The sequence below is a fragment of the Pelophylax lessonae genome, assembly GCF_965119305.1.
Source record: "Pelophylax lessonae genome assembly, chromosome: 1".
Classification (NCBI taxonomy): Eukaryota; Metazoa; Chordata; class Amphibia; order Anura; family Ranidae; genus Pelophylax; species Pelophylax lessonae.
The window spans coordinates 265,589,730-265,605,207 of NC_138768.1; the positions used below are offsets into that span (position 1 = coordinate 265,589,730).

At 46.7% G+C, this 15,478-nt stretch overlaps 1 protein-coding gene across 2 annotated transcripts in view; it reads left to right on the top strand.

The window, feature by feature from the left end:
* Positions 1-15,478, top strand: part of TOP3B (DNA topoisomerase III beta) — a 187,905-nt gene that overhangs the window by 148,357 nt on the left and 24,070 nt on the right. For both annotated transcript variants that reach the window (XM_082247853.1, XM_082247854.1), the window contains one exon: positions 13,239-13,339. In XM_082247853.1, the coding sequence (XP_082103979.1) occupies positions 13,239-13,339 (101 nt within the window). The remainder of the gene's footprint in view (positions 1-13,238; positions 13,340-15,478) is intronic.

Genomic DNA, 15,478 nt, shown 5'->3' on the forward strand with positions numbered 1-15,478 from the left:
TCCAATCCTGGACCTCAAGGCGCTGAACTGCTTTGTGGGGGTGCAGAAGTTCAGAATGGAGTCCATTCACACGGAGGTGGCATGCATCAGGGGGATTTTCTTGCCTCTATCGACATCAAGGATGCCTACCTTTACATTCCGATATCACCGTGCCGGTCACCAGCACTTCCTCTGGTTTGCCGTGGGAGAGGAGCATTATTAGTTTGTGGTGTTACCCTTTGGTCTCGCCTCTGCTCCTCGGGTCTTCACAAAAGTGTTTGCACGGGTGCTAGCTTTGCTACACCAACAGGGAGATCGCGGTACTTGGCTACTTGGATGACCTCCTTTTGCGAGCAGAGTCTCCCTCTGCTCTGATGGAAAACCTGGAGATCACCATACAAACTCTGCAGGAGTTCGGCTGGATTCTGAATTTTCAGAAGTCTGCTCTGGTTCCATCCACAGTGCTGGACTATCTGGGTCTGACTATGGACTTTGGAGTGCTCCTTCCTCCTGACAAACTCCAGAAATTGCAGGCTGCAATTCATCTCCAGCTGTCCATCAGATGGTCATTCCTCCGGACTTGCATGCGAGTGCTGGGCCTGATGGTGTTAACCTTCAAGGCGGTTCCGTTTGCACATACGAGGTCCCTGCAAAGGGAGATTCTGGCCAAATGGGACAAGTCTTCGCAGTCACTAGACAATCAGATCTGGCTGAGCAGGGGGAAGGAAGAAGTCCTGATATGGTGGCTTCGTTCTCCGGTGCTTCAGCTGGACAAATCCTTCCTCCCCTTGTATTGGACAGTGGTCACCACAGATGCCTGTCCGGCTGGGGAGGCGTCCTCGGCAAACATTCTGCCCAGGGGATCTGGAGACTTGAAGAGTCCAGACTACCGATCAATGTCTTGGAACTCCGAGCTATCAGACTGTGTCTGGACCATTGGACGTTTCGTCTTCAGGGATGCCCAGTGCGCATTAAATTGGACAGTGTCAAGACCGTGGATTTTTTCAATCACTAGGGTGGCACAAGAGGTGTCCTGGCGGCTCTGGAGGTAGCCAGCATTCTAAGGTGGGTAGCACGGTTCGTTCCAGCCCTCTCAGCAGTACACATTCCTGGGGTGGAAAACTATCAGGCTGGTGTTGGACCAAGGGGAGTGGTCTCTTCATCCAGATGTGTTTCATTAGTTGTGTTTCTGGTGGGGCGTCCCCGAGGTGGATCTGTTGGCATCTCGGCTCAACAGAAAGGTGCAGAGGTTTGTGGCATGGTCACGGGATGCTCTTGCGGATGCCACAGACGCACTGGTGGCCCTGTGGGGTCAGTATCGTCTGATTTACGTCTTCCCTCCTCTCAAGCTTCTGCCAAGACTTCTACGCAGCATAGAGGCAGAAGGGATTCCGGTCATCTTAGTGGCTCCAGACTGGCCTCACCAGGCTTGGTACGCCAATCTGGTGCGGCTGATCGCTGGCGTTCCTTGGAAGCTTCCTCTCAAGTAGGATCGGCTGTCCCAAGGACAAATCTTCCATTCTGCTTTACAGTCTCTGGCTTTGACAGGTTGTCTGAGTCAGTGATTCCAACGCTGTTAAAAGCTAGGATAACTACTTCTAGGAAGATCTACCATCGTACGTGGAAGACGTACATTGCATTGTTAGAGTCTCTTGGGGTTCATCCTCGTTCTTTTTCGGTGGCTTGGATCTTGACTTTTCTTCAACGGGGGTTGAGCAGAAACTGGCTTCGAGTACATCTGCGACCATTTCCAGATGGATCAGGCCTATTCCATCAGGGGTCAGGTTCCTCCTTTCCCTGTCAAGGCGCATTCTACTTGGACGCTCAGTGCCTCCTGAGCCTTCCGTCATCAGGTGTCAGTGACGCAGGTTTGCAAGGCTGCCACCTGGTCATCGGTGCACACTTTCACAAAGTTATATAAAGTGGATGTGTTGGCATCTGCGGATGCTTACTTTGGCCGCAAAGTTTTGCAGACTGCTGTTTAGAGGACCTGGTCCTCTTTGAGGGTGTATTGTTCTTTTCAGGTGGGCTCCAGTTGTTTTGGTTGAGCTCCTGTTTACCAGGTTGGCTATAGTTTAGTTGTCGCTGTTCCCACCCCTCGAGTTTAACACTGCTTTGGGACGTCCCAATGGTTAAGAAGATCAGTAGCTGTGTCCATCAATGAATGAAAGAGAAAATGGGATTTTCTCTAGCGCTCATTGACAGACGTAGTCCTCGGTGATACAGCACCTTCGGGTTATGTTGCCTCCACAGGAGCAGGACTAGACAGGAAATTAAAAAGCTCTGGCCACACCCTAGGGGCAGTCCCAGAGGGTATATCCTCTCTCTCTCTGCCTCACCAAATCAGTTATTTTCTGTCTAGTTAGGAGTAAGGACCTAGATACCTTGCTGGAATCTTAGGTCCTGGCAAGATTTTTTTCTTAAAAGATTTTTTTAGACAGCTTTTTTTCTCCAGTGTTCCTGTGAGATCTTCAAGCAAGAAAGCTGAACTGGGCGACGGGCTGGATGTTGAGATCCGGTGGTCACCCCAGTTCAGCCTACGAGCGCGTGCAGGCCATAGCTCCGCGCTGGGTCGGCCGCGACAATGTCCCATTAAAGGACTGACCCCGCGAGTTAAACGTCTCGCTGAAACGCCAAAGACCATGAGTCACGGCGTCCATATCGATCGACAGCCCTCCCGCCCCGGTGGAGAGGGGTACTGTCAGGAGTTGGTGCCCGCCTGGTTCCGGTATGGTGAGTAGTATGTTCCCCCTTTTCCCCTGACGGGTCTTGTGGTGAACGCGGGCCCCTCTCTGTATGGTAAGATAGAGTCCCCCTCTATCCTATAACATGGCACAGATCCCCCTACTTTGAGTGTGATTTCATGTGCAAAAAGCCAGGAGGCTTGGTTTGGGAGCTAAAAATCGAATTGTATACATGTTAAAAAGATTATAATCAGTGGCATTCTGGGAATCTTACGGTGATAAAAATAAGCTACCTACCAGTCAGAAGCCACGGACATGTAGACTGCCTTCCTAATCAGATCTCCAGCTATTAGCAGGCCTCCCGAATGGCCATGCGGTCCGCCAGGGCCGGTACCGCCAACCACGCCAAATCCCCATGCAGAGAGAGTGTTGTGTGCCCTGCAGCACACCGCTATTCAGTACAGGCCGCCGCCATTTTTTTTGCTGGATCGCACGAGCCGCCATTTTGGCGTAGCCTCGTGTCTCCAGCATGGGGGCGGCCATGTTTGAGGTGATCCAAACACCTCGTGGAGCTAGGGGAGGCGCCGGAAGGCGTGCAGAGGGGCGGAGCCGCCTCCTTTCTTCCTGGGCAGCCAGCCAAAAGACTTCCTGTTTGTCAAGACAGCGCTGTAACCTGTTGCAGTTAAACTCTGAGCATCAAGTGGTGAGCCTGGGGGTCTATCTCTCTCTCTCTCGATCGATAGGGATCCCTAGCAGGTAACACTAAGGGGCTTTTTGTGGCGCTGGGGGTCTGAAAAAAAAAAAAAAAAAAAAAAGTTTTTTATTTTTGAATTATATTATCCGGGAAGTTACTGGAATTATCATGGACCCTGCCACACATATTCCCCCACCTGTTTCCCTCGAGGGGGCCACGGGACCCGCCGGTGCACAGAGTGTAGAGTCATTTACAGCAATTTTGGAGTCTATGGTGGCTCGGGTGGAGGCGGCCTGTCAGGGACGGGGGTCAAGGAAGCGACCCCCGCCTACCCCTATACTATCTGACACCTCTGACTCAGATTCAGAGATGGTCACTGCAGTTGCAGGTTCCTCTGCAAGGGCTGTTGTCTCAGGTAAAGCCCCTCAGACAGTGAGGAGGACGTTTCTTCTCCCGCTATAATTCAGGAAGAAGCATTGGTGGACGCACTAGTTGTGGCAGTGCAGGAAACCTTAAAACTTGAGGCTTTACCGGCAGAGGCAACTGAAACAGAGATTCCTTTTGGTACTAATAAGCCCATCAAAACGGTGAAGGTTTTTCCTGTACCCAAGTGTTTCGGTAATCAGATTAAAGGAGAATGGGAGCATTCTAAACGTACCTTTACTATTTCCAAGCGTATTGCTAGACGCTATCCGTTTGAGGAATCCATCATTAAGAAATGGACGGTACCACCAGTGGTGGATCCACCTATTTCCAGGCTGAATAAAGCCACGGTTATCCCAGTGGAGGACACTTCGTCCTTTAAGGATCCGGTGGATCGAAAGATGGAAGCAGAGTCCCGCACCATCTTCTCTCTGATAGGGTCAGCATTTAGACCAGTAATTGTTATTGGTCTAGTTTCCCAGACACTTACGGAATGGGCGAGAATGGTACGCCAAGACCTTAGGGGAAAAGATATTCCCCAGGAGACATCTGATTTGATGGAACAGATTATACAAGGGCTACAGTTTATCTGTGACGCATCCTTGGACACTACTCCCTTATTAGGGCATGCATCTATGTCAGCGGTCATCCTCAGACGTGTGCTGTGGTTAAAATGCTGGTCAGCTGACCTAGGTTCCAAAAAGACCTTGACAAATCTCCCTTTTCAGGGGAATCGTCTATTTGGGGCCAACCTAGATGAAATCATTAAGGATGCCACTGGGGGCAAGAGCACTTTTTTGCCACAGGCTGCTAAAGCTAAGGGACCTCGCAACAAGCGAGGACCTTTCTTTACCGCCCATAAAGGGCGCCCGGCTGGTACAAGCGGGAAAGGCAAGACTCCTCCAGGAGGGTTCAAGAAGGGCTGGTCGGACAAGCAGAGGACCAACCCAGCCAAACCCGAAGCAAAGGATTACACAGCCTGAAGGTGCGCCCCCACCCGGGTTCAGGGTGGGGGGACGTTTTCACCGGTATTCAGGACATTAGATCGAGCATCAACCACTACTACCGGTGCGATTCTTCCCTTCCAACATTTAAGTACTACAGGAAGCGGTAGTTACCGTTCCCTGAATAGATCTTTTCCTTTACCTTTTCCTAAGATTAGTCCCTATACCTCACAGGAATCGGATCTGGTTGATCAGATAGGCCAAGTAGCCTCTAGTCGGGTGACTTCGGTCCCTGAGGTTCAACCAGAAAAGATCACCCTTCCTGATAACAATCAGGTATCTGATAAATGTGTGGGAACAGAAAACGACCAGACTTTCTCGGATGGTCGGGGCCAGATACCTCTAGGGACGCCTGGTTCAGATTCTATCAGCGCCAGTGGTCCTAGAAATTCTAGGCTGGCCTCCTCAAGCCGGCCTGGCCGACTTGGACATGCTAGTCGCAGACGTTCCATGGGAACTTCGTCTCAGGGAGTGTCTGTGGTCTCAAGGACCAATTTACCATCATGCTTTACAGTCGCTGGTTTTAATGGCCTGGCCATTGAGACCCAAGTACTGAAGGACAGAGGTTTGTCTACTTCAGTCATTCCTACCCTTATTAAAGCAAGGAAAGCGACTTCCAGCAAGGTCTATTATCACACATGGAAGACTTATATTGCGTGGTGCGAATCTTTAGGATTTCCTCCACGTACCTATTCGGTGACTCGAATATTGGCCTTTTTGCAACAAGGGGTTGAGCAGAAGCTAGCCTTGAGCACCATCAAGGGTCAAGTTTCAGCATTAGCAATCTTCTTTCAGAAGCCTTTAGCTACCAAGTCCTTGGTGCGGAATTTCATCCAGGGGGTGCGGCACCTGGCTCCACCAGTCCGCGCGCCCTTACCGCCCTGGGATCTTAATTTGGTTTTGTCGGTTCTACAGAAACCTCCCTTTGAAAACATCAGGGAGATTCCCTTGCTTACTTTATCCCAGAAGGTGGCCTTCTTGGTGGCTATTACTTCTGCTCGCAGGGTGTCAGAACTGGCTGCATTATCATGCCAGTCCCCATACCTAGTGATTCATAGGGATAAGGTAGTACTTCATCCTAAGCCATCTTTTCTTCCTAAGGTGGTTTCGGATTTTCATCTGAATGAAGATATTGTACTACCTTCCTTGTGTCCTCAGCCCAAGCATCATCGGGAACATGCGTTGCATTCCTTAGATGTGGTTCGGGCAATCAGGGTATACCTGAAAGCTACGGAATCATTCCGTAAGACGGATTCACTTTTTGTGATCACGGATGGTCCCAGAAAGGGTTTGCCTGCATCTGCCGCGACCATTGCCAAATGGATTAGACAAACGGTGGTACAGGCTTATTCTATTAAGGGTCAGAGTCCTCCGTTCCCTGTTAGGGCGCACTCCACTTGAGCGCTCAGTACTTCCTGGGCCTTTCGCCATCAGGCGTCAGTGGTCCAGGTATGTAAGGCGGCCACCTGGTCGTCGGTACATACCTTTACAAAATTCTATAAAATTGATGTGACGGCATCGGCGGATGCTTCATTTGGCCGCAAGGTTTTGCAGGCCGCAATTTGAGGAGACCGGTGGTCTACCTCGAGGGTTTTTTCTGTTTGGAAAAAAAAAAAAAATTTTTTCTCTTTTTTGTTGAGTCTCATCATTAAGGATGAGCATTGTAAACTTCTAGTTGGCACCGGTTGGGCCTTCTAGATTGGGATTTGATTTTCATTTTCCCACCCCTCATTTGTGATACTGCTCTGAGACGTCCCGAAGGTGCTGTATCACCGAGGACTACGTCTGTCAATGAGCGCTAGAGAAAAATGGATTTTTGTAAAATCTTACCGTAAAATCCTTTTCTCTTAGCTCATTGACAGACGTAGTCCCCGCCCCTCTGTTTTTTGAGTTGGGTTGGGTTAAAATCTCTAAAGACTGCTTTTTCACATAACTGATTTGCTGAGGCAGAGAGAGAGAGGATATACCCTCTGGGACTGCCCCTAGGGTGTGGCCAGAGCTTTTTAATTTCCTGTCTAGTCCTGCTCCTGTGGAGGCAACATAACCCGAAGGTGCTGTATCACCGAGGACTACGTCTGTCAATGAGCTAAGAGAAAAGGATTTTACGGTAAGATTTTACAAAAATCCATTTTTTGACTTACCGTAAAATCCATTTCTCTGAAGTTCATTGACGGACACAGCACCCACCCCTCTGTGGAGTTGTATTTCTTCTGACACTGCTTGTAACAAACTGGGTACCTATAGCAGAAAGAGGGAGTATACACCCTGGGACTGCCCATAGGCATAGTAAGACTTTTTTTCTGCCTAGTGTCCTACTCCTGTAGGGGACAGTACAACCCAATGGTTGAGAAGATCAGGAGCTGTGTCTGTCAATGAACATCAGAGAAATGGATTTTTCGGTAAGTCAAAAATCCCATTTTTTACTTTGTGCTATAAAACATTCCCAAGCAGAAAAAAAATTTAAAATCTAATTTCATCAATTTAGGCCAACATGTGTTTAGGCCACATATTTTTTGTAAAAAAAAAAATCCAAATAAGTGTATATCGATTGGTTTGCGCAAAAGTTATCGCGTCTACAAACTAGGGGATAGATCTATGTCATTTTTATTTATTTCTTTTTTAAAAGTAATGATGACGATCAACAATTTTTACCAGGACTGTGACATTGCGGCAGACAGATCGGACACCTAACTGACACTTTCACACTTTTGAGGGGACCAATGACAATAATACATTAATCAGTGCTAATAATATGCACTGTTGCTGTACTAATGACACTGGCAGGGAAGGGCTTAAAACCAGGGGTGATCAAAGGGTTAAGTGTGCTCCTAGGGAGTGCTTTCTTACTGTTTGTGGGTTGTACTCACTGGACGAACACAGACCTGTGTTCCTAAATAGGAGGAACACGGGATCCCTGTGTTCATCTCTGACAGAACAGTGGTCTGCCTTGTTTACAACGGCAGGCTGCCATTGTGTCTCCATGTGGAGCGATCGCGGGTGGCCAGGGGACATTGAGTCTGGTGGACCCACTGATTGGCTCCCCCTCTGGCCAATTGGCGCGTGTGCATGCCCCAGGCGGTGTGCCCCTCTCCCACTATCTGCTACAGGAAGCGACGTACAGGTACCTCGTTTCGCGTAATAGAGCTGTCTTGCCGCCATAAAACTACGGCGGCTGGTCGGCAAGTGGCTAAAGATGTCATTTTAAACTTTTAAAAAGCACTGTTAAGCAAGCAGCTTAGTCTTTCCAGAAGGAAAACTAAAATCAGTCCATCTGGTCTTGGACTAGATTTAACATTAGTATGTGTTTAATGTTTATTATTTCCCATACACCACGCTGTCTGATAGAGATAAAGAAACATCTGGTTCATGCCAATATGTTCATACTTTCTTTCCATTAAAGTGGTATAAACAGTGGTGTATTTAGGTTTTGTGCTGCCCTAGGCCTGACTAAACTCGTGCACCCCCTAATTTAAATATAATCCACCCCTTCCTGCCAAGGCAACACCCCTTCCTGTTTAAGCCCTCTGTCATCTGCAAACCACACCCCTTTTTGAGAGGCTTTTGCTTGCTTCAAATAGATTTTCCATACCTATGCTAGACTATTGGAATGCAAAATCTGCATTAAGCACAGGTAAATGCAGGTCGGAAGGAGGTCAAGTTCACCTGTCAATGAATTCTGAATGGTCACTGAAACATCTCAAACTGATGTCAGAACAAATAAATGCCAGTGCTCAGTGAGAACAAAAACACTTCCAGTAGTGGAAGTGCTCATATTCACCTGCTAAAACACCCCTAAATGTCATCACATTGGGCCAGCAGATAGGGTTGGGCTAAATCCATATTTGTAGATTATTGGACATACAATGCTGATCTGACAATGCAGACGCCGCTCTTGGCTGTCAGTGCCAATTATCCCAGGAGGAACACTGGGGATGGAGACATGCCCAACTACAGTTCAATTTGAAGGTGGTCATGTGACATTAACGAACCAGTTTAATAGTCAAAGCATTAGGACTCAATCAGGCCAGAAATTACCCAAAAATATGTCAACACACAGACTGAAAGATCTTTTCCCTGCGTATGTTTAAATACAATACAATTTGCTAAATAAAACAGGATTACCTGGCATTAAGATGTTCCTATAGAAAAAAAGCTAAGACAAATCAGCAGGTTGCAAAAAAAGTATATGTTCCAGCTTTACTTCTCATCCAGAAGGCTACAAAAACCCGGTATGCCGCAGAGGAGGGTAGGCGGAGCATTAGGCTGCTAAGACCTGCTGCCAGTGCCACACTTACTAGTATTGGCGGCCGCATGTTGTATTAGGTATTAGGTGCGGCTTATGGTCTGTCTAAACGTCAGACCAGTCATCGGCCACCAGCCAGTATTGTCAAACTGGCAGCAGTGCGTCCACATTATGGGGGCGTCAGACCGATTTGCCTCCTAGGCCCTGCAACCAGGCTCAGTCCGGCCAATAAGACTGGCGCTACACTAAAAGTGTAGCGCAAGCGGTGGGGACTCTTTTTGTGCTGGAGCCAGAAGGAGGCTGTTTTATTTTTTTTTATTTTGTCGCCCCCCCCTACAAAGTGCCGCCCTAGACCTGGGCCTTATTGGCCTAGGCCAAGATACAGCATTGGGTATAAACCCCAAAGCAAACTTTTATTATACTGTAGCTTACCAATTCTTAGATGTGATGGCTGCATTAGATTTCCTTTTTTAGATTTCTTTCTTTTATTTTCACCTGGTGATCTAGCCAGTAAGTCTGTTTTCAACAGAAGAAGCTGTCCTGCTGATGTAGCAGTTAGACAGTTGAGAGAAACCATTTATACTTATGGGTGCTTACAATGGTCAACTTTTGTTTATTTTTTTATGAAAAATCTTTTCATCAAAAGGCACAAAGCTGTTACTGTAACTTCTTAACTGCTTGCCGACCGCCGCATGACTATTTACTGCGGCAGTCAGCCCAGTACTGGCAAAACGACGTAGGGCTACGTCGCTCAGCTCCCGCCCCCGCTTGTTCCCTGACATGTCCGCGCGAGTGACCAGCGGCTCCGATGTCCGACGGTCACCCGCGATCTCTTGGTGGAGAGGGAGAAAGGCAGGTGGCTAATGTAAACAAAGCCGCCTGTCATTCTCCCTGGTGTAACTGCAGAGACTACACGATCCTGCTATGTAGGATCATATGTCTCTGTGGTTACATCACTAGCCACGCCCCTTTACAGTTAGAATCACGCCCCTAGGGACACACTTAACCCCTTGATCACTAATAACGTTAACCTCTTCCCTGCCAGTGTCATTTTTACAGTAACAGTGCATATGTATAGCACTGATTACTGTAGTAATGTCACTGGTACCCCCAAAAGTGTCAAAAATGTTAGTCAGGGGTCCGATCTGTCCGCCGCAATGTCGCAGTCCCGCAAAAAAAAAATCACAGATCGCCGCCATTACTCGTAAAAAAAAAAAAAAACAATAAAAATGACATAAATCTTTCCCTTAGTAAACGCAATAACTTTTGCGCAAACCAATCAAAATACGCTTATTGCGATTTTTTTTTTTTTTTTTTTTTTTTTTTTTTTTTTACCAAACATATGGAGCAGAAAACAAATTGGCCTAAAATGTTAAAAAATGTAATATAAAAAAAATTGAAAAATATTGTTATTTTTTCAAAATTGTCGCTCTTTTTTTGTTTATAGCGCAAAAAGTAAAAATCGCACAGGTGATCAAATACCACCAAAAGAAAGCTCTGTTTGTGAGGAAAAAAATGACGTCAATTTCATTTGGGTGCAGCTCCGCATGACCGCGCAATTGTCTGTTAAAGTCACACAGTGCCAAATCGCAAAATAGGCCCTGGTCTTTGAGCAGGAAAATCCTCCGGGGCTTAAGTGGTTAAAAAAAAGTTAGATGGAGTTTGGCTTCAATTTGTTAGTGTATGTAAAACTGCTAGTCCATCTAAACATTACCCTCCTCTGACTGACAATGCTGCTGTCCAAAGGTGTCTCTGTGCTCCTGCATCCAGAGTGGAGGCAGTCTAATACAGGAGGTGAGTTACTGGCTAGATCACCAGGTGCAAACCGAGGTGAAAAAAGCCTAAAGAAAACTTATAAAGCCAACACATCGAATGATTGGTAAGCTGCAATATATGACATTTTTGATTTTGGGTTTAATACTGCTTTAAAGCACAAACCTAGGCAATATAAACCAATCATATGATATTGAAATTCATAAACATTACCTTCAGTGGAAACAATATGTCAAAATATTCATTAGATAGGTCAAATTCTTTACAAAGTGTAAGAGTTGAACTTGCCCTGGCCCCTCCCACCTCTTGAGCCTTCTTGGCTGTCAGTGATGTCATTTTAGGGGATCAGTTGGTGGATTATGAAGGTGAGAATGGAAAAAAGTTCAGATTTGCATATACATTTAGCTTATATGAAAATATCTTTGGGTCTATTATTTTTTTTTTTTTTTAATGAACAAAAGTTTTTATTAAGATTTATAGGCTGTGAAGGTTACATAGGAGTGTACATATGGTTGGCAGAATTTAAGAAGTCATCTAATGGGTAACAGATTATGCAAGACATAGCGCTCTATCCAATATAGGAGAGTAGACGTATGGTTCTGGAGTTAATGGAGCAATCTGTGATGTAGCAGAGGGGCATTTAGAGTTTCATGCCCACCACTGTTTAAACAGTGTGGGGTGTTCTTAGGGACCACTACTAGCTACATGCTTCTGGGACCGGAAGCCATCTATCCCATATCTTGTGGAACTTGGAATGGCAGCCTCTGTGTTTATATATAAACTTTTTATATGGCAAGGTGTTGTTTATTTCTGTCAGCCAGGTGCTGGGTTCAGGAGCTTGCTCTCGCATCCCTTCCCTGGCAATCAGTTTTCTGGCTGTAAATAATGTTTCCTGGAGGAAGATCCTAGTCAATCTATCTATATCCATATCTGGGTGTATCCCTAATAAACACGACTTAGAGTGTAGAGTTAGAGGAGATCCCATGTTGTCATGTAAAAACTGTATTATCTGCTTTGAGTAGCCTTGAATTTTCGGACATTGCCAGAGCAAGTGATAGAAGGTACCCTGGTCCCCCTTACGCATCGGGCATAAGGTATTGTGACCCCCCTTTGTATTTGGCCAATCTAAGGGGGGTAAGATAGGAGCGGTGGATAATGTATAGCTGTGTTAAGCAATTAAACAATTTTGGGGATATTCGTTTACAATTTTCCAATGCCTTACTCCACTCCCCGTCCTCCAGGGTGCCAATATCGCTCTCCCAACTTGGTTTAAGCGCACTAGCAATTTCAGACGAGGAGGGAAGGTGCAGCATGGTATAAAATGTTGTGATCAGATTCTTGGTCTTAATTACTTCCATAATAGGGATTGAGTCAATCGGGGGTTACAAAGGTGAACTGTGCTTGAAAGGCATGGCAGACTTGCAAATATCTGAAGAACATGTGGTTTGGTAGCTGGTATTCATCTTTCAACATATCAAAGGATTTTAGAGTGCCATTCGCCAGTACGTGGGTTAAATAGTATATGCCCCTGATGCTCCATACACCTGGGTCTGGGATTGTACAGAACTCCATGAGTGCGGTGTTATGCCATAGTGGAGTAGATGCATGAAGTGGGGGAAGTTTAAGCTTGTCGGACACCACATCCAATATGCGCCTGTACTGGTACAGGAGGGACCCCCTGTCTCCTGGAGTAACCAGACCATTTATTATTGCAGATAAGGGGTCTGCTGACGGTTGTGTCCACTTGGGCTAGAAATCTGGACCTGTCTATTTTGTCTATATGATAGAGCTGGGACAGTTGAGATGCTAGGTGATAAAGGTTTAAATCTGGGAGTGACACCCCTCCCAAGTCTGTAGGGTTTTTAAATTTTCTCTATGACAATTTGTGTCTGGTGCTCCCCCAAATAAATGGCTTGATAAGAGACTTCATCAATTTAAAGTGCTTAAAGCGTAGATATAACGGCGAGTGCCAAAGAACATTATTAACGCGGCCCATTACTCCTAAAGGTAAGTGAGCCCAGATCTGTGTTTTTGCCTCAATCAACTGGAAAAGTGGTTGTATATTGTCGGGGGTATAGTCTGCTGCTGATCTAGTGATTTGTATCACAGGGTATTTAATGCGACGCACCCTTTGCTGGGAAAGGTCTGTTTGGATGGATGAAGACGGGGCGTTATCAATAGGAATTATCTGGGATTTATCCCAATTGATTTTGAGACCTGAAAAGATTCTGAATTGTTCTATTAGATTGAGAGCTGTTGACAAGGAGGTGTCAGGATCGGCAAGATAAAGAAGTGTTTCATCGGCATAGTTTGGGTCTATTATTATTTGAATGTGCTCTTTTTTTGTAAGATGCTTCACAAATATTATTTGATGTGTTAAGTCTGAATATTTTCTTGTCAGATTGACATTTTGGGCTAATGATTATTTTTTCCCCCAGGAATGGACGAGCTGATGGAAGTATCCTTCTCACCTCTGGCTGCCACTGGCAAACCACTGTCTCGCTGCGGTAAATGTCATCGCTTCATGAAATATATCCAGGTAAGTAATGTTAGTGTAAAGTAAAACAGCAGCTCAATGTAGCACTGCCCCCCCGTAAGGACTGCCAGGTTTCACATTTTCGAGTCCCCCTGAGTTACCAGCATACAAAAATGACAGTTTCAAGTCCTTACTGTCTCCTTCCTTGGCTCGCTCCAATAATCAGTCCAGGGGTATTTTGGTTGTTTTGTGTTTATTATAAATTAGGGATAGGAGAAGGGAATAGTGGGATACTCCAAATTAACCACTTCTGGACCGAGCCCATTTCTAAAACATGTTGTTTACAAGTTAAAATCTGTATTATTATTATGTCAGGTACTTATATAGCGCTGTCAATTTTACGCAGAGCTTTACATATACATTGCACATTCACATCAGTCCCTGCCCTCAAGGAGCTTACAATCTAAGGTCCCTAATTCACATTTATACATACATAGTAGGGCCAATTTTTTTTTTACAGGATCCAATTAACCTACCAGCATGTCTTTGGAGTGTGGGAGGAAACCGGAGTACCCGGAGGAAACCCGCACAGGGAGAACATGCAAACTCCAGGCAGGTTGTGTCGTGGTTGGGATTCAAACCAGCGACCCTCTTGCTGCTAGGTAAAAGTGCTAACCACTAAACCACTGGCCGCTAGAAAATTACTTAGAATCCCCAAACATTATATATATTTTTTTAGCAAAAACTCTGGAGAATAAAATGGCAGTCGTTAATGTTTTTTGTCACGCTGTATTTGCGCAGCAGTCTTTCAAACACCATTTTTTGGGGGGAAAATTACATTTCTCTTAGTCCTCCGACAGTCGCCGCCCCTTCATAATCTTCACCAATGGGTATTGACCTTTGCTCCGTAGGAGTAGCTAGGCAACAAGATTTGTTAATACAAAAGCTTTTAGCATAATCACACCCCTAGGGGGCGGTCCCCTCAGTCAATACCTCCCTGCTTCCAGCATCCTCAACTCAGTTTGAATTTGCCTAGCTTAGGAGTAGCTGGCTGTTCCTGTGCTGGGGCTTTCAGTCTCAGCCTTCTATCATTTTTTGATTTTATTTTAAGTATTTTTCTCTTTCTTTTACTTAGCTGTTATTTTATCAGCCTTAGTTTAGTTTTCTTCGGATGAAGATGATTATGCGGAGCTGGGTCTCGGACTGGCCGCCCTGGATCCCAGGGCTGAGAGCCAGAAGGTTCCCCAGCCTGCCATCGAGCGTTCAGCTCAGGTTTCCCTGGCATATTGAACGACCCATCCCTGTTCGCTGCAGGGATGCTGCCTGTGAGGTGGCTACCTCACTGGACGCCATTTTTGTGGTTTCGCACCGCAGTCCGCTGCGTCCTGGCTGCGACACTCCCTGTCATCTGTATAGCGGTTTGTTCGCTGGTGACAGCTCCCCACGCCATCCGGTGGGTAAGTAACTTTCTATGTGGGGACCTGTCTGTATGGATGTCGGTCTGTGACTGTGTGACCCACATGTCTGTGTAAGTGCGGGCTCCCTAAGATCCCTGTGTAGCTGCCTTTCTGTGGGCTGCGGGGGGGGGGGGGGCTCTCCCGCTCTGCTGTGTGTAATGTATGGGGCAGACTGGGCTCAGACATGCTGTGTGGCGGCCGCTGATGCGGCCCGCCATTTTTTTCGGTTTATGTGTGGTGACCGGCCCGGTCTAGTACAGCGCTGTGTTTTGGCGCCAAACCGTCGCCATTTTGCCGACGAACGATCGAGCAAGCACATGTCGGCGCCATTTTCTTGGGACCTGAATCCCTCAGCCCAGCGGCCATGTTTGTGGAGCCTTCATAGGCTATATAGGTCGGTCAGCCATTGCATCACTTCCTTTTTCGCTGGAACGGCGATCGGTGGCAGCAGCCTGTGTGGTCTCTCCAGGTTTTTACCTTCCTTATCCTGCATTTCCTTGCTCAGTGCTCATTTTCCCTGCGGGGTCGGTACATTCAGTAGTGTGCGGTGGGCTGTGCTCGCCGCGTTGTTAAAGGGGCAGTTCCTTTATTTCAGTTTATTACTGGGGCATGGATTCTTAGGATTGCAAGTTTCCTCCCACCCTGGTGGGGGGCCAAGGGGCTGCTGCACCCCCCGAGGGGGCTGATCTGGCTGCTGTTGTAGCGAACTTGGCTTCACAGGTGCAGATGCTGATGGCTGATCGAT